Source organism: Catharus ustulatus, chromosome 3 (genome assembly GCF_009819885.2).
Source record: "Catharus ustulatus isolate bCatUst1 chromosome 3, bCatUst1.pri.v2, whole genome shotgun sequence".
Classification (NCBI taxonomy): Eukaryota; Metazoa; Chordata; class Aves; order Passeriformes; family Turdidae; genus Catharus; species Catharus ustulatus.
Window position 1 is genome coordinate 68634228 of NC_046223.1, and position 20983 is coordinate 68655210.

General features: G+C 39.7%; 2 protein-coding genes across 3 annotated transcripts; one reads left to right on the forward strand and one right to left on the reverse strand.

Annotated features, from left to right (window-relative positions):
* The first annotated feature begins 23 nt into the window (after window positions 1–23).
* ZUP1 (zinc finger containing ubiquitin peptidase 1) lies at window positions 24–8157 on the forward strand. 2 transcript variants are annotated; one of them, XM_033053660.2, is made up of 9 exons: window positions 24–43; window positions 1792–1905; window positions 2800–2909; window positions 3646–3814; window positions 4391–4579; window positions 4903–5071; window positions 5699–5850; window positions 6188–6408; window positions 7441–8157. In XM_033053660.2, the coding sequence occupies exons 2-9, from the start codon at window positions 1824–1826 to the stop codon at window positions 7486–7488; spliced, it is 1140 nt and encodes a 379-aa protein (XP_032909551.1). In that variant the 5' UTR covers window positions 24–43; window positions 1792–1823; the 3' UTR covers window positions 7489–8157. The 2 variants fall into 2 exon arrangements, with proteins under 2 accessions (XP_032909551.1, XP_032909550.1); XM_033053659.2 differs by lacking the exon at window positions 24–43 and adding an exon at window positions 65–338.
* Window positions 8158–9262: 1105 nt separating this feature from the next.
* RWDD1 (RWD domain containing 1) lies at window positions 9263–19363 on the reverse strand. Its single transcript, XM_033053661.1, has 7 exons — window positions 19218–19363; window positions 17524–17589; window positions 16185–16315; window positions 15114–15257; window positions 13993–14125; window positions 13384–13446; window positions 9263–11643 (listed from the first exon to the last, which is right to left on the reverse strand). The coding sequence occupies exons 1-7, from the start codon at window positions 19288–19290 to the stop codon at window positions 11531–11533; spliced, it is 723 nt and encodes a 240-aa protein (XP_032909552.1). The 5' UTR covers window positions 19291–19363; the 3' UTR covers window positions 9263–11530.
* Window positions 19364–20983: the final 1620 nt, after the last annotated feature.

Sequence of the window (20983 nt, forward strand, 5' to 3'; positions counted from 1 at the left end):
GCGGGAAGCGCGCGGGGGCGCGAAGGGAAGGGAAGGGAAATCGGTGAGGGTGTCCCGCGTCCGTATTGCCGCGATGGTGCTGTGCGGCGTGTGCGGATAGGCGCTGCCCTCCCCTCCGAGGCCCGTCCCTGGGCCGCCGCCAGCCCCGCTGCCCGCTCTGCGCCGCCGCCGCGGGCTCTGGCGGCACATGGAGACGGCCCGGCCGGAGCCGGGCCCGCCGGGCTGCCGCCGCTCCGGGGCACCGCCCGAGTGCCCGTTCTGCGGGGAGGCGGCGGGGCGGGAGCTGGAGGAGCACGTCAGGGCGCGGCACGGGCACCTGCTGGGCGCCCCGGGCGCGGGTGAGCGGCGGCGCGGGAGGAGGGATCTCTCCGCGGGGATCGGGAGTGCCAACGGGGAGCCGGCCGGGGAATGGAGTTAGAGCAAAGGAAGAAATTTTGTATTTAGATGCTGTAGTTTATCCTAGGCATGAGCAGAATTTTATATTTACTAACTGGCCGAATGATGGTAGTTATTTCAGAAACTTAAAGGTGTCATCTCTGCTAGTGGGTAATACCCTTAGAAGAGTACCATTTGTGATGTAACAAGCTAGATAAATGATGGTTAGGATGCAAAATGCGCCAGTGCAGTCAACCGCACTGCACTACCTGTGATTAAAATGTTTTTCTTAACAATTCCCCCCCAAGAACACACCCACCCCACCCCTAGGTCGTAGCATTGAACGACGTTTTCCATCCATGCGTGTAAATAACGCAGAGCTTGGATAAAGCACTATCCTGTATGCCAGTTTCTGCTTTAAAATTAGTTGTATTAAGGTGTTTTGGGGTTTTTTATGTATTTAACACGTTTCAGAGTACTGTATTTTACGGTGTCACATGCTTCTGGTGAATTTAGATAATTATGCCACTAAGTTTTCCTCCAACCTGTCATAAGCATGTAGCTGTGACAAATACCTTCTGGAAACTGCTAACGCAGGATATCAATTCTTGTGTTTTGTCAACCGAGGAAGGTGCAGAAAAAATCTAGGGATTCGAGGAGGGCAGTAAAGGTAGAGTCAGGCACTTGTCTGTGGTTCCCAGTGACAGAACAACAGGCAGTGGGCTCAAGTCAAAATATGAGGAATGCTGCTTAAATGCAAAAACACTTCTTGTTACTGTGAGAGTGGTTAAACACTAGAATGCATTCCTCTGGAGAGTTTGTGAAGGGAGTTTGTAAAGAGTTGGAATTATTAAAAAAATGACTGGGAAAAGCTGTGTGTAACTTTAATGTGACCATTCTGCCAGGGACTAGATGACCTCCAGAAATCCTTTTGAACTTTACCTATGCTGTGTGGTACCCTTAATAATAATAATAATGATAATAAGCATAAAACTATTTGAGGCAATGCAGGAAGATCAACAAAATAATTTGCTCTTTCAGCTCGACAACTGCTATGTCAGTTCATGAATGTTTTTCAGTTAGCAGAACACATCTTCTTATTAATGGTTTGATATTTCAGACTAAGCATTTCTTGATAGAAATTTTATCATAGCAAATTGTGATCTGTAAGTTAAATGGGGCAAAACTTAGTCGAAAGAAGGAAAAGATGTCTTAAAATTTTTGTGTATTTAGATACAAATTCTTAAGTGGTGAAGATAGTAACAGCTGTTTGGAATTTGTTGCCTTTCACTGGGGAATTTCAGTGGCAACACAAACTTCATTACTGTGTATTTGTCTTAGATTGTATATCAGGGGACAATTCTAGCAAAAAGCCACAGTAATTGCATTAATCAAGAAACTGCATTTCTTTTTTAGACACAGGAGATGAACAGCTGTATGATTGTCCTATGTGTAGTCTTACCTGTACAAACATTCAGATACTTGAAGAACATGTGGATTTACACTTAGAGGAACATAACTTTTCAGAAGGTATGTGAAAGGGTACTTGAAAGCATTTGCAAATATTTGCATGTTTTAGTGTACAGTGTCACATAAAATTTAAAATAAATATTTCTGTATTTAAAGGGAACTTGGATATACGTATAATGAAGTTAACATAGTTAAGATCCTATCACTTGCCCAAGTGCTCTACTTAATTATTATGCTAATAAAGAAATCTTTGTCTGTGCATGGTTGCTAAGTAAATGGACTGCATGTTAGCCAAAAGAAAAACTGGAGCAAAAAATGTTTAAAAGACAGTAGTATTACATATTTGTTTTTCTAGCTCTATAGAAGGCTTACATAAGTGGAGTTTACAGTGGCATGTTCCACTGTGATGAGTTGAGAATTTGTAGCTTATGAAAACTTCATTTTTTTCTCAATTGATTTCTGCAAATACTTTGCTGATTCATTAATCACAGCGTTAAAGTAAAAAAATGTAAATTAATTTCATTTTATAACATGGCTAACAGAATCTTAGAGATTCCCTATTCAGTTCTCTAATTTTTGTCACTCCTTTGAGACTGCTAGCAATGGTCCTAGATGCTAATAAGTGGTATTAAAGGAACTGTGACTTCTTGCTAACAGTGAAGTGAAACACAGTAAACAAAAGCTGTCCTCTCAGTGGTACGTGCATTATTTGCCAAGCAATTGCTCTAGTAACTGCATAAACTTTGTCCAAGCCTAGAGTCTGAGTCTTGATAGGCTGAATGCAGTCAGTCCTATTTAATTTTTTGTTACTAGTAGCTCAAAAAAATGTGGGGTGCCCAATTGTGTTTACATCTGTCTGCTTAGAAAGGAATCTCTGAAAATTAAGCAAATGATCCCTCAAAGCATTACTAACCTCCCAAAGTCCCCTCTCTTTGGAATGTTGTTCTGGGGTAGGTGGAAACATTAGAGATCTAGAGCTGGCTCAGCAACTCCAAACTGAAGAAGATGAACGGCAGAGATCAGAAGAAGAGAAGCGAGAGAGGGAAGAATTTAAAAAGCTGCAGGTATGCTCTTGTTTCTAAATGGTAAGTTTAAAACCAGTTGTGCTTTTAGAGGCTGAGTATCTTGGAATTGTAATGTCCTGGACTGACCTCACCACATAGTAAGCCACATAGTCTGTGTTGAGATAATGGTGCAGGGATGGGTTGGAAGCAAATTCAGTCTCTTGGCAATGCTGATCCTGGCAGAGTGCTGGACATGACAGCCTCGAGCTACTTGGCTTTACAGCTTTGAGTGGTTCTGGCTCAGGATGGGGCTGGCTGCTCCCTGTGCTTGATGTTCTGTTCTCCCAGCACACCTGCTGCCTGTGCTCCAGCCAGCTCTAGTGCTCTGCCTTGCAGTGCAGCCTGGAGCACATTCCCTGCCAGAGTGCCAAAGGCTCTGAGCATCCTGGCTTTCCTTTACTGGAATACCATCACCTGCTCCAGGTCCTGTTTCTCATCTAACAGCCCTAGTAACTCACTTCCCACTCTGACTACCTCCTTGCCAGACTGCTTCTGTGCCAATGGCTCTGCCAAGAGGGAGCAGAGGGATGGGTTTGCTCTTTCAGGTGTGGCTTTCCTAGTCCCACATTCATGTTCAGGAATGAAGCTTGGTCTTCAGCTCTAAAATAATTATAATTCTGAAGTTTTTATGTCTCACAATTTTTCGAAGTTAGTCGTAGTGATTTTGAGAAACTGCACGGACAAAAGATGAATTCTAAAAATGTGATTTAAATCATACACATTTCATCCCTAACAGAGACAGTATGGCTTGGATAATTCTGGTGGCTTCAAGCAGCAATTTCTAAAGAATATGGAAAGAGAAGTTGATAGAGGAAGGATGCAGCCCTTTGAATATCATAAGAGAAAAGCTGACATGATGGAAAGTTTGGCTTCTGGTATCGATGATGGGAAAACGAAGACATCAGGTAAAGAAGCTGAAATTATACAACTAAAACTGTGCTTTCTCTTAGATTGTAGTGACCAAACCAGTCTTTAACAAAACATATAATTTGTTGTTGGTTGTGTCCTTTTTTTTTTTTTTTCCCCCCCCTTAGTTTCTCCTGGAAAAATAAGTTGGGGAAAATAGAAAGTTTACCTAGTATGCATAAGTATTGCCATGTTTTTAAGATGATGTTGTACTGGAGGTAGCAGAGGCATAGGAATGCTGGTGATACACTTTTTCTATATAATTGTATTAGTTCCCTTGACTATCACAATTTATAATTAAGTCCAAGCTGTTTAATTTAAAATAATAATTGTGTAGCATCAGTGAAAAAATAGGTTTAGTTTCGAAAGCTTCATACTACATAAATTTATCAAAGTAAAGACCATTGAAATTAAATAGGGGCAATCTCTACTGCTTTTGTGATTTGGGCTTTAAATGTAATGAAGTTTTTAAATAAATTGTATTAATCTGTATCTGTTCCAAGTTGGAGAGGGAATCTTCTAGCAAATTTAGTAGCTCATTTTACAGATAAGCTTCCTATTTTGTCTTCCTTTAGGAGTCATTGAAGCATTGTGCATGTACTATCAGAATGAGAACAAAGATGTGAAGCGTGTGTGGCTTTCAGCAGGAGTAGATCACTTCCACTCATCTTTGGGTGACAGAGGCTGGGGTTGTGGTTACAGGAATTTCCAAATGCTCCTTTCTTCACTGTTGCAAAACAGCTTCTACAATGACTGCCTGAGAGGTATTAAACAAAATGCTGTTTGTTCCACATACCTTGGATGACAACCTGCTGACTGATGTTTTACCTCTTCATTTATACAGCAAGTCTTACAAGGTCAATGATACCTATTAAATGGTTGTTACACCACTGGAACTTACTGTTAAAGAGTCAGAGGTGAATACTGGCAAGAAATAATGTGGTTGAAATTTTACCTTTAGTTTTTTTGGTGCATCTTTGTAACATCAACTACCTGTTATAAAAGAAGCTGAATATTTTTAATTAATAGACTGTAACAACAGTTCAAAAGTCACTGTAACAACAATTCAAAAGCTTTTCTGTTCCAGATACTACACTAATTCCTAGTATCCCAAAGATTCAGTCCATGATTGAAGATGCCTGGAGAGAAGGTTTTGATCCTCATGGGGCATCTCACTTCAACAACAGATTACATGGTTCCAAAGCGTGGATAGGAGCATGTGAGATTTATTCACTGTTAACCAGTCTCAGGATAAAGTAAATATTGCTTTTTGTTGTGGTTGTTATTTTTAACTGCTAATTTAAGTGTTGTACCTTTAAAGGTTAAAATTCCCAACTGTGTGATGACAAAGCTACCTTAGTAACTAAATTTAACCATATATATAAACAAATCTGATTTAAAGCAGCATGAGGCTGTGTAACTACTTAGAGGAGGTACATAAACTGAGTAACTGCTTGTCATTGAGACTTGATGCAGAAGTATGCCACATATGCATAAATTAAAGCATTTATTAAAAACTTCATTTCTCTAAAAGTTTCTTCTCAAGAAGAATCTGAATTTCAGATTTTTTCTATGGCTTTAATTGGATTCTCTTGTGTACATGTATCACATACAAAAAAATGTAATATTAATTTTTGCAAGTTTCACAAATTCTTGTTCGACTGAACAGAGTAGAGCACTTCTTTCTTACCTAATAAATTTTCCAATTTGGGACAATATGTTTCATTGCTTTGTAATTATGTGTCCCCTACTCCTCTATTAAAAAATAAGAAAGTAGCAAGGACCACTGGGTGCAGGAGGCAGTGACCCAGAGGTGAAAAAATTGTTTTAACAAGCAACCTGTTTGAAATTTTATTGTTGTTTTCATTCTCAATGTTTTGTAGGTGCCAAATAATTGACTTTCACAAACCCACTGGCCCTATGGGTACACACCCTCGCTTGTTTGAGTGGATTTTGCATTACTATTCTAAAGATAGTGAAGGTGGTGCAAAGGTGGTGTGTACTTCCAAACCTCCTATCTACTTGCAACATCAAGGTCAGTGTCACAATATGCTGGTTTCTTACTATTCTGTATCTCTCTGTATGTACTGCAGTTCAGAGCAGCATTTTTAAGTCTGTCTTCATTGAATTGAAGGTGTGGTTTTATTTCTGTAATTTTCCTATTTAGTAAGAGCAACATTAAAGTTTGTATTTTTATTGGATGGAAGAGCTGAATGTGTTTGGGGTCTCAACTTTTTGACATGTACTCTTAAAACTACCTTCTTAAATTTCAAGTAATGCCTTCTTTGATCTGAAAATCAGTCATATGTTACAAGGTAGTAAATGGGATTTATGTGTTTCTAAACTACTGAAAACTCTTTTTTTGGTATTAGGTCATAGTCGTACTATTGTTGGAATAGAGGAGAAGAAGAACAGAAGCTTGTGTTTGCTACTGTTTGACCCAGGATGTTCTTCTCAACAAATGCAGAAACTGCTGAAACAAAACAGTGATGGAACTGGTCTCAGACTACTTCGGAAATTTGTGGGTAGCCTAAAAGAAAAGCAATACCAGATAGTGGCTGTAGATGGGGTGCTCTCTTTGGAAGAGAAAGCTGTAAGTATCTCAGAAAATAGTTTCTATTTGTGAGAATTTAAGACCATCTGCATCTCTTCTTTGAATGCATATGCATATATGGTTGCATGGTGGATTTTTTGCATCTTTTCACTTTCCTTGGGTTTTTTTCTCTCCTGCTTTCTGCTTATATAATCCCAGGATATCAAAACCAAAACTATTTTGTGTATAAATGGATACCACCTTGATGCAAATGACAACTTTTAGGTCTTGTATGAAGCTTTCAGCCACTTGTAGATGCTAATTAGGCTTTTTTAAACTTTCCATTTTCTTACAATGTTTTTTCCTAAATAACTGACCACGAGCGTGTAAGTTACAAACACTCAGAGTGCAGAATTACATTCAGAGGTTTGAGCTGTTGAAATTTTTATAAATCCTATCCATGTATTTGACTTTGGGGCATTTTACCTTTTTTAAGACCTTAGAGGTTTTCAGCAGATTATCAAATGTGGTTTTTGTTTCTAAAGCATTTTTTTTCCTAGACTAACAAATTGATTCTGAGGACCCATGTTCCAGTTCTGTGATGTCTTATCAGCACTGTTGAGCATGTTAAAGCTTCAGAACACACTTTTATTTAAAGTATGAAATAACTGGCAACTGAATTACCTGCTCACCTCTGTTTAATGTGCATGTTGAAATGAGATATTGTCTTAAGTGTTTTCTGGCCCTGAACATGTCAAATACCAGTGAAATGTGGCCATTTGCTCCTCCTACTGGAGAAAGCCTTAAAATTCAGGACACAGTGTAAAAAAAGTGTTGTTTGGGATTTGGTGAGGTTGGTGGTGTTCATTTGGTTTTTATTTGCCACTTCTTTTTTCTTCTTTTCAAAAATCTGATTTGTATTTAAAAATATCAGTTGTTTAGAGTGTTGTCGTGGAAGCTCCCGTTTAATTAAGATGAAATGGAACCTGTAACACTTAAGATTACTAAACTACTAATTTGAAGGAAGCTCTTTAAAGTGCTGGTTTTGTTCATTAATGTACTTTATTTTCCTCTCTCCCCACCCATTTTTAGGCTCGCTGCTATGCTTCTCAAGTCTTAACATCAGAGAAGATTCCTTAAAGGATACCTTTGTTTCCTGCTTCTGGAACTTGCTGGGTGCAAAACAATAAGTTTCTGGACCGTGGACCCTAACTCAACAATTTTTATGCTTAAATTATGTCTCCATAAATGCTTGGGAACTCTGAGGAAGCACAGCACTGGAGTAAACCTGTAGTTTTTGTGTTCAGTCAAACCTCTGGCATCCTGATACAAAAAATGTAACTCTGAAGTATCGAGGTCCTTGTCTTACTAGAAAATGTGTTGCTTAGTTGCTTAGAATTGGCAACACCTACTGTCTTGTAGCAAATTATACACAGATGTTAATGAGCAGTTGATAAAGGTACTATGGAGCTACTTAATTGGAGTTCTTGTTCATGGTTTACCTCTGTAAATGTGTTTATACTGCCACTGTGACCAGTCCTCTATTTCTTCATGATTTAGTATGTTCCACCAGGGATTAGTTTACTAGTAAATTTCTTTTCAATTAGCTCACTTCTCTAGATGTATCCCTTGAACACATGCACTTAGAAGGGGGATCAGTGTTGGCATTGGCTAAAAGGTCTAACAAAGCAGTGTCCAGAATAGTGTGTGTGTTCTAGGTACTGTGCAGGACAATCCTTTGGGGTAGAGGAAGAAAATATTCCTTTTGTACCATTAACAAATAAAATTAATATATTTTTTAAAAGTGTTTATTCCATCTTCATCCTTTTTTTAAATTTATATTTTTGTGTGTTTTATAATGTATACCCCAAAAGGACACTGCCTTCTGACTAAGTACCTCTGTTGTGCAGGATTAATGCCACTTGAGAGACTGGAGCTGTCTTCTGAAACAGGTATCTTGGGTGTTTAAGGCACTTTACTGTACCTAGGACATGCTACTCTGGTTGATTTTAAGAGCCCTGCCCCTCCAGGAGGGGAGCAGGTACCACAGGGTGTTTTTGCTTTACCAGCTGTATCATGCATCCACCTATTGTAACTGGATACATCCCTTTCATTTAGACTCCCTTCTATGCTGACACCTAAATACAGGTGTAAGAGCCTTACCAGTAACCTCTCTCATGTTTCATGTGCTCTGGCAATAAAAACTTGTCATTTTTGGAAGCAGTGAAGCATGTGACCATGCAGAGATACTACAATCCATAAATCACTGATTTTTCTGAAATATGCATGAAATTTAAAAAATCAGTCATGAAAATGCATTCATTTCAGTACGCAAGTACAAGTGGCCTAGGAGCTGTCCTAAATACTAGGACACTAGAGGGGCTCAGACTAGGGAACAAAGTTCCTGGGAATTTAGGGGACTATCAGCTTCCTTATTAGCCCTGGTCTGTGAGGCAGGTGTCAAAACGGAAGGAAAGAAAATGAGAGATGCCAATAAGGCAATCATAATTTGGATGCAAAATCCTAGATTGAGATTTTACCCACAGCATAATGATGTGGTAGGTACCATCCTCTAAATTTTAACAGAGCTCTGGCACCAACTATTCAAAACAACTCAGCCTGTTCAAAACTACATTTGCTCTGGTCAAGGTGCAGTCTTGCAACTCACTACTGCGCATGCTTTGGACTCAGGCAGTTAAAAACAATATGCAAGACAGGTTGTCAGCACCAAGATTTTAAATTACTGTAATTCTGTCAAAATTTACAAATGGGATTTTATTTAACTAGTAAGAATTAGTTTTCAATCTAATCCAAAGTACATAAGCAAATTTAAATATCCCAGCTGAACTTTATCCAGCAAAATACCTTCTCTCTGTTCACTTCAGCAAACTAACACACAAACAGCCAAGCTTACTCTCATTCAAATTCCCTTTTATTTCACAGATGTTAATTGCTAACAAAGCTAAACAAATCTGCAGTTCAGATTGAGTCACTAAAACTTCTTCCAAAGCCCTGGAGGAACAGACTTTATGCAATTTTTTGTCACTTCAACCCTTATTGTTTCCTCTGCTTTGAAATATAACAGCAAAAACATTTTCACATTAACTTGTTTTACATAATTTTAACATTTTTAAGCTATACATTCTCTGCATGAAAACCAATAAATATGTTAGTGTGAAAACAGACTAGAAAATTTCATTATACTGGAAATAGAATTCATGAGAAACTTCCTTTCATATGTAGATGACATATCATTGATCCACTTGGAAAACTTTCTGATTACCACCTTTGTACAGACTACACAGGATTCTTGGATTGGTCCAAATTTAGAGAGCTCCAACTCAGAATTTATGAAAAAAAACCACCGGTTTTAACATACATAGCTGAAAATGGAAAGCAGCCTTAGGGATTAAATGGGGTTTTAGGCAGCTGAGTTGAGACATACCAGAAATAAAGTTCAGTGTTGACGGGCATTTTAAAGCATTGTAGCAATTACACAGGAAGCTGGATGTAGTAACTATGAAGATTTCAATCCAACTGTATCTTTGGAAAAGACAAGATTTAATATCACATTAGCTCACAATTTTTTTAATGTAGCTGGTAACTGTTGGAGCACAGATCCTGCTTATTGCTTTGAAACATAAAACGTCATTGAGACCTAGATGCTTATCTAGAGTCCTTAATAGTCAAAATTAAAAAGATAAAGGGACAACAGTAGGAACAAAGGCACATGGTTAATTTATAAAAGTATTTATAAGGGTACTTGAACACTTATTTCTATGCACTAGAAATTCATTGAATAAAAAAAAGGAAAAAAAAACAGGTTAAAGAAGGTCATCCTAAACAGATGTTCTTGAGCAATATGAGCAGAGAATCTTGTAACAATTAAATTAATTCCATAGTTAAACTCATCTTGAATATGGAATTGTCAAATACTAAAATTCATAAATTTATTATTCCTCTAAGCAATGTGATACTTTAGTGCAACCTTCTTCAAAGATTGAAGCTGGCACAGTTAAGGCAGTCTACTAACAGTGTCTAAAATTCAGCACACAGTGTTTAATCATTGAGATGCCTGTCTCTCTATTTGGAGAGCTCACTTTTGACACCATCATCCTTCTAGCGCTGTGCTTTCAAACACAGCATGTATAACACTGCAGTTCTTGCAGTGTTTGGGCTTTTTGGAGGTGGTAAGGGAGGAGTTGAACAGCTGTGAGCTCCAGAAACAACTCTGAAGGATGAGCAACATCCCCAAGTTGATGTGTAGCTTTACTGCATTCTTTACTGCTAACCTTCACAGGCTGCCAACACAATGCTTCTAAAACTACACTAGTTACATTCAAACCTACAGAGCACTCTATAAACCCTGCTGCTGTAATGTGCACTCCACTCATAGTGTTTTGATACAGTCTGCTGCCAAAAGCAAACTAATCTTCATAAGGTGGGTTTTGATTTTTCATAAAGCCAAACCCTCTGAACAAATCAACCAAACCTCAAGAGGATTTTACATTCCAATTTTTTCCCCTTCTGACCTGAACTTGCCATTTTGAAAATATTATTCATGACCATGGCAAAAAATGCCAGTTTAATTGTATGGAAATGGTTTCCACTAAACTTTAATAAGGCTATACAACAAAGGTGACTAGTGCTGTCTATCTACAGCTGATAAATTGGGGCACCAGAATTGACTTGAATTATTTAAAAATTCCACAAGAGGAAGAAACAAAAAAAATAAATAACTGCATAGTATGTGATCCCTTTTATTCATCAAAGCTGCCCCTGTTTATCCCAGGTGGAAGACAGAACAGCTGCTCAGCATTCAGATGCAGGCGTGTTTAATACTTGCTGTAACACTTTTCTATCTTGCAAGTTGCCACATGTCTTCCAAGGACAATTACAGAAGTAGGGAGGAAAAAAATTAGAGAAAATAGAAAAGTGTTTTCAGACAGATCAATATTTCTCAAATTTTTCATTTGAAATATTAAAGTAAATTTATTTATAGTGAAAGTCATCAGAAGACCATTCTCCTGGATTTAAAATATGTTGGTTTTTTTTTTTGAAAAAAAATTAAGAAAAAAGAAAAACAATAAACATTATTAAAACCACAGATGCTGTGGCTTTCCTGCCTGCCCCTCTCTCCATACATATGTCCATACTGATGACAGAATCAGTTCAAGTAAGTCTAATCACTATCTAAATTAACAGGGTTGTAGTCAGGGTCATCCTCTTCATCATCCAACTCTAAGTCATCCATTTCTTGGAATAAAGATTCATCAACCTCCACATTGTTTCCAGCTGCAAGGAATAGAAAGATACCTTATTTTCATGCAACATTAACAATAAAACCATACAAGATTACAAGATTTATTCACATTAGTTCTTCAATGTAGGTAGCTGCTAACTTACTTGGCTTTTTATACATCAAATAGATACTGAAAAGTAAATGCCACATTTTATCTTTTTACAGCTGAAGGTTTTTAATTTTTTTTTTACTTTGCATCAAAACCCAGACAAGAGAAATGTCATGCAGAACCTCAGAATTCATTTGGAGCATGAAATTAACATTTACATTTGCCAGAAGCAGAGATTCTTTCTGCCCAGAACAGCCAAAGCAGGAGCTCAGGACCTCACAGCTGGAATAATTACTACTATCCTAGTAAGATAAATGCACAGGGTTCATAAAAAATTCCTTACACACCATATACTGACATACATACATCTGCTTTCAGATTTAAATTTTACAAGCAAGGTGAAGTTTCGTCTACTTTCACATTTTCTTCTGAAATAGATGCTGCTGACCTCAGGATAGAACTTGAGGACTGCTATTTTATTTTTATGTATCAACAGTGACATCTTCTGGTCATCAAACAAAGTTTCTATTATTTCACTGGACCTGAAGGCAGCTATCAAAATAATGGCATTATATTCTGAAAATTAGTAGTATATGCTACTGTAACATTAAAACAGACTCAGTAAACTGTTGCATCTATGATAGCATGCCAGTAGAAATATGAATGGGAGTTTTTAATCACCAGTAGCAACAGGATTACAAATTAATGCATTAATCCCAAATCATCTGGGCACAGAGCCCAGTCTGTTCCTCCCTTGAGGCAGCCAAATATGCTGTCAACACACCACCTTTGCTTTAGGTATTTTGTAGGAAGACAAGATTAAATTATTCCCTGTAAAAGAAACTAAACTTCCCCATTACTACCATTTCAAGTTTATACTCACTGACATTCATAAACTTTCTTTTAATTGTTACATGCAAAGAAGAATCCTGATTTTCTTCTGTGTTTTGTGATACCAGTAGATAGTGCAGATATATTACAGAACTGTCTTACCTCAAAACTCAGGTATTTTAAACTAAGATACTAAAAAGTGGTACAGCAAATTAAGTAGATATGCTACTGTGAGTAATATGCTTTTATATGCTTTATCTCCAACTGGTTTTTCAAGTTTAATATCTTTCTAGCACAGGCTTACAGAATTTTCATCTGGCAGCAGGTCAGTATTTTAGGTAAGGTAAAGGCACATCTGCAGAAACCATGAAAAATAACTGGATTGCACTGAAGCAAATAACATTTATTTCAACCTGCAAGATGTTTACTATTGGTGTTGAGGTTCAGAGAACAGGTGACAAAAGTTCAAGATCTGTGCTTGAAATCAAGGGTTAGAAGGCTGACTATAGGAAAAAAAAATCAGGGTTGAGTTGAGGTTTATATTTTGTTGCTTTTCTTTATTTTGGTTTTGCTCCTAGTCCAATCATTTAAATACAAGCAATGTAAATAAGATCAACTCAAGTACAAGGCTGTAAATAAATACACTTTATCATCTTGAAAAGGTTTTAGTTTTGAGAAAAGTTAAAATTACTTCTGTTCATTCTGCAAAGGAGTACTTCTCAGGAAGTTCTTCCAATGCAAAAGTGATTCTGATGTAAGATGTTAAGTCAGAAACATAACACAGATTTTGCTTAGGAATTTTGACCTATTTTAAGCCACTGCTTTTCAGTTGTGGAATCGAATAGATATTTACCTTCCTCCAAGAACTGGATGTCAGAGGTGTCAAGGTTGTGATCCATTTCAAACAGCTGTTTACCTAGAAATTTAAAAAAAATATAATTAAGTACAGTTCTAGAGCAACTATCAACCTGAGGCAACAATGGTTAGCACGTGTATTTTAGTCTTTTCAAAGCAACCAACTCTAGCAGTCTTTTGTGCTTTTAACTGCTCATTTCTATAACTTCCCCATTCTGGTTTTTTTCAGTTCATCCAGGATCCATTCACACCAACAAGGTTCCTCCTCTTACATGTGAAATGGGTCACTATAACATTATTAAGACTTTAATAATGGGGAGCAGAAAAATTTACACCCCACAGTCTGTGTTCAGTTCGTATTGCTTTAGTCTTCATCTTGCATTCCACAAGAAATCCTCTGTGGGAACTGAGAAGGAAATCAGCTGACTCCTCCACCTTTTTTAACATATTCTCCCATTTAAAAAGCAACTTGGATCTACGCAAATCACCAGCTCCTACACACACACACACCTGTGAAGGCAACAGTACAGAAAAGTGAAACACTTTCAGACTTGTCATTATAGGCTGATACCATTGCAGAAATTTCACAACCAGTATTAAAACATACCACTTAGCTTATTTTTGCCTGCTTGTTCTTCTTCTTTCATCTTTTTCCTTTTTATTTCTAGAAGTTCTGCATCAAACTTGGCTTTCCAGTTAAGGAAATTCTCAATGGTAACAGGAGTGCCATGAAAACGTTGCTGGAAGAACAAAAAACAAGGCTACAAACACAACTTGCAAAGCTACAGGTGAAGATAAGCATTTCCTTAAGTATTTAAATTACAACACTCCAGAAAAATTGCTTGCTGTGAAGTATTTTGAGAAATTAATCCTAATCCTGAAAATATATTAAGAACACATTCTTGTGGTTTTTATCATGGGACTCTCCCCTCAGAGAACTATACTGAGGTGGAAACTCTCATGGAAGAACCCTGAATATTCCTTTTGAACCTAGAGTGCAGTAGTTCACAACTCCCCACCACAACAGATTATTTATAAATAGGCAGCACTTCTTATCAACCCTAAAGTGCAATCTACACTGAAATATTTCCCATTAAAATAGATTAATCCTTTTATACTGCTGAAACAGAAAAAAAGGAAGATTTTTTTTTTCTCAGCTATTTCTTTGCCAATTTTCAGAAATACAGAACCTTCCAAGTCCCATCACCCTCCAGGTATTTCTCAAGGAAGAGAGTGAAGACTCATTAGTTGGACTTAGCACAATCCACGAATGGTAAAACTATTCTACAGGAGGGCAACCCCGTCTTGAAGATTGGTCCCACCACTTCCACCCAGTCTACTAAGGAAGAGAGCCTCCCTCAGACCATGGACCCCGTGTGCAGCGTGACATATCCTAGCCTTTTTTGCTCCCATTCCCTCTTGCTCCCCCTTCTTACAGCAAAAAATCTGTCTACAGCAAATCTGATTTCATTTGGGAAAAGTCTCTGCCTTAGGAAGTAATGCCAGAAGGGACTGCATGTGAACATGCAGTTAGACTCTAAAAAGACTGCTTAAGAAAAATGGGGGGAAAAACATCACTTAAGTTCATTAAACAATCTTAAGTTTCAATTAAATCATCTTTAGGATAGCTGTTCCTTTCTCACTGCAACTGAGAACTACTCCTGCACCAAACCAATGCATTGTAAAGAAACTGAACGTCTTTTTCACTGAAAACATTATTTTACATACCTTCTCTTCTTCTTCTGCTTCTCTTTCTTTCTGCTTCTTCTCTTCTTCTCTTCGTGTTTTTATTTGATCCACTATTTCATTTAATTTCTCCTGTACTGCTGAGACTAGAGTGAAGATCATTACCATTCCTAAATTTTCTTCTGCCTACAACACAAAGAGGGCAACTTCAAACAGAAGAACCTGAATGCATAAATATGTTTACAGAAAGCAGGGTGTTGTGCAAATGCAGAGGGCACAGCTGACACATTCTGCACCAATCTCACTGTAAAATTCAAATTGAACCGGCCAATTAATCCAGGGCGTGCAGCAAAACACAAAGGCAAATGTCTGTGGTCAGGTTATTAACACATTATAGACATCTTATGAAAGGCTTTTTCATTAGTAAAACAAAACCTACAGTAGAAACATAATACTAAAATTTGAATATTATAAATCATAAGAGACAAGTCATTCAGAACCTTTCTTCTCCTGGAACAGTTTATTCCTTAATTCTATTACATGCGCCTTTGAAGTGAGACAGTTTCTCAACAAAATCAAAAAACCATTAGCTGATAGAAGGAATGAAAAAAAAGCTCACTAAACATATTATTTTAAGGCAGTGAAGACTTGTCAGAAATTCCTGAAACCAAAGTGCTTCCTTCTTTCCTTCACAATGCACTCACACTGATCCCAAAGGTTGATGAGATACACCCCACCCCCAAACAGTTATGTTATCAAAAAGAATCAAGAATCAATGTGGTATTTTTTAATATTTCTAAATGAAACTGAGGTGGCTTATTTTCACAAATAGTAAATACATATATACACACACACACAGTTAAGCAAATTCATCTTAAGCTAGAAGTGGAAAAGAGGGGAAGCCCTAGTGCACTTCCATTTCATTATTCTACATTATTGCACACACTGAATTAGCCATGTATCTTACCTCATTTACCAAATTCTAACCTCAAACTAAGCCCCCAAAGTATTGAATGGGTTTCAAACTAGAAGCAAATACCTGATTTGAGAGAGTAATTCCAGCCAAAGTATGAAGTGTTATCAAGCTGTACCAAGATATTCTATTTTCCTTACCTGCTGCTCTAGCAGTTTTATTATGTCCATGACATCATTATCGTCAAGATTCTCCTGAGAGACAATTTCATATAGTGGAGTTTCATCAGGGTATTTTTCTCTATAGGTAAATTTAAGGGTTGTTTGGACAGCTACAAGATAAAGAAACACATATTCTTATGGTGATAACTCTGTATAACTTTGTGTGTTTTCCTACTGCATCAACAGCCTAAAGATTATAGAATATAAAATATTCTTGCCTTTAAGGAACAGTCTTCTTACACAGATGCTAAACCAATATGAACAGATTTAAACATAATCCAAGAGTTCAAAGAAATTAAGACTATAAAGTTTACACTTGCACAAACTATTAGAACCTACTCATGTCTGGAATGTCTTTAGGAAGACTGAAAAACCTCCTGTGGTATGAAAGAAACTAGAGCAGCAATCTCCCTCATATTCTACTTAGAGGTGGAAAACAACAAGTGTTGTAATAACAGAACTAGAGAAAATCTCAGCATATTAACACTTCGGATTCTGTGTGCCTGGTTGAAGTATCAACCTGTATTGCATTCCAGGGCTCCACACTGAGGACAAACACACTATGTCCAGTAGAAGCTATTAAGCAGAGAACTGCCTAAGAAAAACACGTTCAATCTGAAGCTGCCCAGAGACAGGGTAACATGGAAACAAGGCAAAAGAGAATTGAGTTTCTTTTTCAAAATCTCCCAGAATACCAGGGAGAAGCTTTCCTTTAGTTCCAGACTCACAGTTCTCAGCAGCACAGCAGTCTCTTCAACACAAACACCTACTCTAAGCAGGACTTACTCCTTAAAAACTAAGTAAGACAGCACCAGTTTATTCCTTCTGTTACAGTACCCACAACAGCAGCTTTCAAACTTGCTTGGAGTAAGGCTTGCTTACAATACGCCCATACAATTGCTGGTGCTTAACAAATACACAGGGACTTGGGACCCACAATCTTCTGCTCTAGAACTGTTCCTTAAGGACTTCACGTTCACAGCACAGGCTCAACTCTCCCAAGTAGCTGGTACACACACAGTTGCCAGAAAAAATCCCCTCGCAACATGTCTGCAAGCCACTGCAAGGAAAGTGACAACCCGTACTTTTTTAAGCTACACTAAAAAGTCTTTGAGGTTTAGCAGAAAGCAGTCCTACAGTGAGAGCATAACATTTCTGCAAATTAAACAAGGATCACCCAAATCCTCGAACTATAATTGCAAAGGAATGTTTGCTGTATCAGGCCCCTACAAGAATCTAAGTGGAGGTATACATAGCTGTTGGTGCTAGAATTAAACATATATAGCAGAAGTTCCTGAATAAGACATGATCAACTTACTTTCATCATTTTCTCCAGCTTCAGATGTCACAGTGATTGTGAAAGTTGTTGGCTTTTCTGACAATACTGTTCAAAGGAAAAAAGCAAGAGTCAGGGAAAGTCCTTAAATCAATTACTTCTTCACATCACTGAAACAGAACTTCTCAAGGACTTATGAAGAAAAAAAGCTCTAGAGACAGTGTTAAGGGCCTTTTTAACTTATTAATGTAATACTTCTCAATTAACAGTTGTTTTCTATATGATGTGATGCCTGGTGTGCTCTTTGAATGAGACCATACATCATCAAACAACACCAAAGGCTTTCACTTTTTGAAAATTTTCTCTTCTGGAAGTTTCACTGTTCCAGAAAGTGCAAATCAAATCAAAAGACTTCTGGTAATGCACTGACTGCATGCAGAAAGCTACCAAAGCTAATTTGCTTTGCTGCACCAAATGTGTCTGATGAGCATCCAGTGCACTCTTGACCCCGGACTATATTTACAGAATGCCGCACCTATATTTAAAAGAGCTTAATGCAGAAAATGCTACTAACCAGGCCATGTACTAGAATGAAAATGTGTGAATCAGGCACTAGAAGACAGACAACACAACATAGCAAGAGTTGTGACCTGTGTTTCACCGGCTGTAAACCTCATTGCACAACTGTGGGTTGAAGACCACATCCTTCTGTAAGGACTACTCTGCTTCACTGTTATAACCCATGCCCAAATTAATATACATGTTCTCAAAGTATCAACTTAATTTTGCCTAATTGCTAATGTACTGGTACAATCTTTATTCCCCTCTCTTCTCCTGGGCATAAAAGCATTACATGAGTGAACAATAACTCTGAGCAAGCATCAGAGTAGAGGCTGTATGAAAGAATATGACTTCCATATCAGTATAAGATATCCAGCATCCCCAGCTACTTGAGATCAATCCATATACCTTTAAACAATCTTTCACATAAAACCATAGACCTGAAAAGATTTTCAGATTGAAGCAATAGGCAAATATTTGTGTGCTGAAGCTACTGCCAAGTAAGATGCTGTGGACCTCTAGGAAGAGCAGATCCTGTGCAGGAAGGGAACAGAAAATGCCCTGATTCTTCCACTGTTAATGTTCTTTGGATACAGAATGCCAAAAAACACGTTGGATTAGCTGGCAGGGTAGCCTTGATAGTTTGATGGTAAATTGAAAACCCTGAAGAACTAATGAACCAAGGTATCCACAACATGAAAGTTTCAGCAATGTAACATGCTGCACCAGGAATTAAAGCTTGCTCTTTTTTTACCTGCAGTGGAGTAAGGCAGGTAGTGGAAACACACTTACGGAGGAAATAGCACCTTTAAGTACCCCAGAACATCCCGTGGCTCACGATCTCGGAAAGGGCACAAACCAATTCCGCGATGCCCACGTATGGCCGCATTTTCTGAAAGGTTTCTCCCAAGAGCATCCTTCCAGCACAGGCGACCGGGCTGCCCACGCCGGGCTGGCTGCTGTGCCACGGCGCTAAACGAGGCAGGGGCAGCACCCACGGACCGGGCCACAGGGGCCGTCAAGCGCTTTGCTTTTTCCGGGCAGGGAAAGCCAACCAACATCCCGAGCACACACCGAAGCGGCGCGGCTCGGAACCTCCGCGGCAGCCCCGGCGCGGCCTCCCGCTCCTCCCCCCGCACGCCGGCTGCGAGCGCGGCCCCGGCGCGGCCCCGCACCCGTGAACGAGTCCGGGTAGATGGACTCGAGCGCCTCCAGCTCGTTGCGCTGCTCCTCGCTGTAGTCGGTCATCGTGGCCCGCCACCCACGGCCATGGGCCGCCCGCACCGCGACACCGCCACCCGCGCCTGCGTTCTCCCGGCCCCGGCCCCGGCCCGGCCCTTCCTAGCATGCCTCGCGCTCGCGATAGGCGGGGACGGCGCCGCCGGGCTGGGCCGGGCAGACCGACGGAGGGAGGGAGGGAGAGAGAGGGAGGGCTCCCACTGGGCGGCGGTGTGGCTGCTCTCCGGCCAGTTGCGGTGCCCGCTGCTCACTCAGCTGCAGCCCTCGCTGCCTGGCGCCCCGCTCTGGAGCGTACCTGGCGTGCAGGAGCGATCCTGCTGCCATCGCCCGCCCCTCTCGGGAGCTGGGGTCCGCAGTCCCCGTGTTACACAGACCAGTGATGGTATGTTCGCTCTTGGACGTTCTTCCCTTGAAAATATCCGGGGATCAGCAAACTGAAGGGGATTGCGATGCTCTAGATGAATGCCATTTCTGCTGGTGATTCGCAGCTTGAACTTCAACAGCACCTGCAGACTTCCCAGGAAACGTTCACCGTGATTTCAGGAGTCCCATCACACCCGCAGCATCACCACGATGGATGTGCAGAACAGGAGGCGCCAAGGCAAACGATATTGGGAGCTGCCATGCTTTGGGCTTACCTGCCAGGATGAATTTAAGACTGTCCAGGGTTCAACATCACCAGACCCTGATGGGTCCATGGTACACAGAGTAGTTTTAAGGTGCATCACGTTCTTGGCCCCGTGGCTAGCAATTTTCCCACAGATACATTTTATAAGCCCAGGGGTCCCAGAAAACTTTTACCATGGACATAAGGAGAATAATTTTCAAGTGAGCAAACTGGAAATCTTAGTGGATTCTTGGGTAAGATGACTTATTTTAGCAGAGTTTGACTATTCAGCTGTACCAACTCATAGATTTGTCTGTAATAAGGAATTAATTTTAAAGCTATGCTTTCAACTTCCAATCCATAACACGTTTCAAAGAGCCGAAGAGTAAAAGGAAATACACCAAATCACTTAAAAATACTACAGCCGTAGTACTATGGATTAATATATGCTAACAAGGTGAGAGTCTGTTAGTATAGTGGCAGGCTGACTTGACAGTGACAGATGGTGTTTCCAATCCATATTTTAAATTGCATACAGCAATGGTCACAGCACCTCTGGCATAACAGAGTTAAGAAGGGAAGAAAAGACCCTGAGCAACAGAAATTGAAGCTGGAGAGAAGAGTGAGAGGAACAGCTCTGCAGACAAAAGCTCAGTGGGGAAGGAAGGGAAGCAGCCGCTGCAGGCACCAGAGCAGAGATTCCCCCACAGCCCCTGGTACAGCTGTGCCCCTGCAGCCCATGGAGGACTCCACAGCAGAGCAGAGCCCAAAGGAGGCTGTGACCCCACCAGGGGCCTGTGCTGGAACAGGCTCTTGGCAGGACCTGTGGAGAAAGGAGCCCGCACTGCAACAGGCTTGCTGGCAGGATTCGTGACCCTGCAGGAAAACTACCCTGGAACAGCGGGTTCCTAAAGGGCTGCACCTCATGGAAAGGGAGCAGTTCATGAAGAACTGCAGCTTCTGTAAGGGACCCACACTAGAGAAGTCAATGGAGGACTGTCTCCTGGGAGGAAGTACCCCATGCTGGAGCAGGGGGATTGTGAGGAACCCTCCCTTCAAGGAGGAAGGAGCAGCAGAGACAATACATGATGAAAG